Source organism: Cyprinodon variegatus, unplaced genomic scaffold (genome assembly GCF_000732505.1).
Source record: "Cyprinodon variegatus isolate N-32 unplaced genomic scaffold, C_variegatus-1.0 Scaffold8, whole genome shotgun sequence".
Lineage (NCBI taxonomy): Eukaryota > Metazoa > Chordata > Actinopteri > Cyprinodontiformes > Cyprinodontidae > Cyprinodon > Cyprinodon variegatus.
The window spans coordinates 1,035,175-1,036,067 of record NW_015150461.1 but is presented as its reverse complement, the minus strand read 5'-3'; the positions used below and the strand labels follow the sequence as shown (position 1 = coordinate 1,036,067).

Here is an 893-nt window from a genome sequence, read left to right as displayed (position 1 = left end):
AAACAACTTTGGGCCTTGGATCCAAAGCAAGAGGGCCACTGTTCATATCAGTCGCCTCAGGGGCCAAGATAAAGAACGCTGACTAAGTAACTTTTATGTAAATCCAGCATGATCAATCCCAATAATCAGTCTTTCTGTTTGCCTGTTTGTGAGGCACAAACAGCCAGAGTCATGTTGTTGTTTGACCCTGTTTGCACTGTCCTCTGCAGTCTACTGGGCTCCATGTTCCCCATGCCTCGGGTCCTCTTCGCCATGGCAAGAGACGGGCTGCTTTTCCAGCCTCTGACCAAGGTCACTGCCAAGGGCAGTCCTGCTATAGCTACCATATCATCTGGAGTCGTGGCAGGTACAGAAAGTCTGGCTGCTCTTAAACATTTGAGTTTTATCACCATGACTCCAACTTAAATTATGTTTCTCTTTCCTTTACTATATTCAGCCATCATGGCTCTTCTGTTCGACCTGGAAGCTCTGGTGGAAATGATGTCCATTGGTACTCTGTTTGCTTACACACTTGTAGCCATATGCATCCTGATACTGAGGTATGTTTATTTGTTTTGAAGTTTATCTATGTGTCTTTGTAAAGGTTTGACCTGTAGATACCACATTTAGTTGTTTTTCATTTCTCTTTTAGAACAATAATGGTGTTCTAAGCATATTAACAGAAATAAAAAGAGCTAATTGCTGCAATTGGCGGCTCATCATTTAAAATCTGCAGAAATGTGATTTCATATCGTGTGTAAATTAGTTAAAGGTCTCTCTCTGTTTTCTCTAAAATTTCCAAAAGGATGCCAACATTCCCATATGCAGCTATCATGGAGGTTTACCCTTAGACGTCCTAAACAAGTCTTTTACCTATGAAAAACTCATTGCAATCGTCCTTTTTTTAAACACCG

General features: G+C 41.2%; 1 protein-coding gene across 4 annotated transcripts in view; it reads left to right on the top strand.

The window, feature by feature from the left end:
• LOC107086100 (cationic amino acid transporter 2-like) overlaps nucleotides 1–893 on the top strand; it is a 17,536-nt gene that overhangs the window by 11,168 nt on the left and 5,475 nt on the right. For all 4 annotated transcript variants that reach the window (XM_015376852.1, XM_015376875.1, XM_015376858.1 and 1 more), the window contains exons 8-9: nucleotides 210–346; nucleotides 437–539. In XM_015376852.1, coding sequence (XP_015232338.1) covers nucleotides 210–346; nucleotides 437–539 — 240 coding nt within the window. The remainder of the gene's footprint in view (nucleotides 1–209; nucleotides 347–436; nucleotides 540–893) is intronic.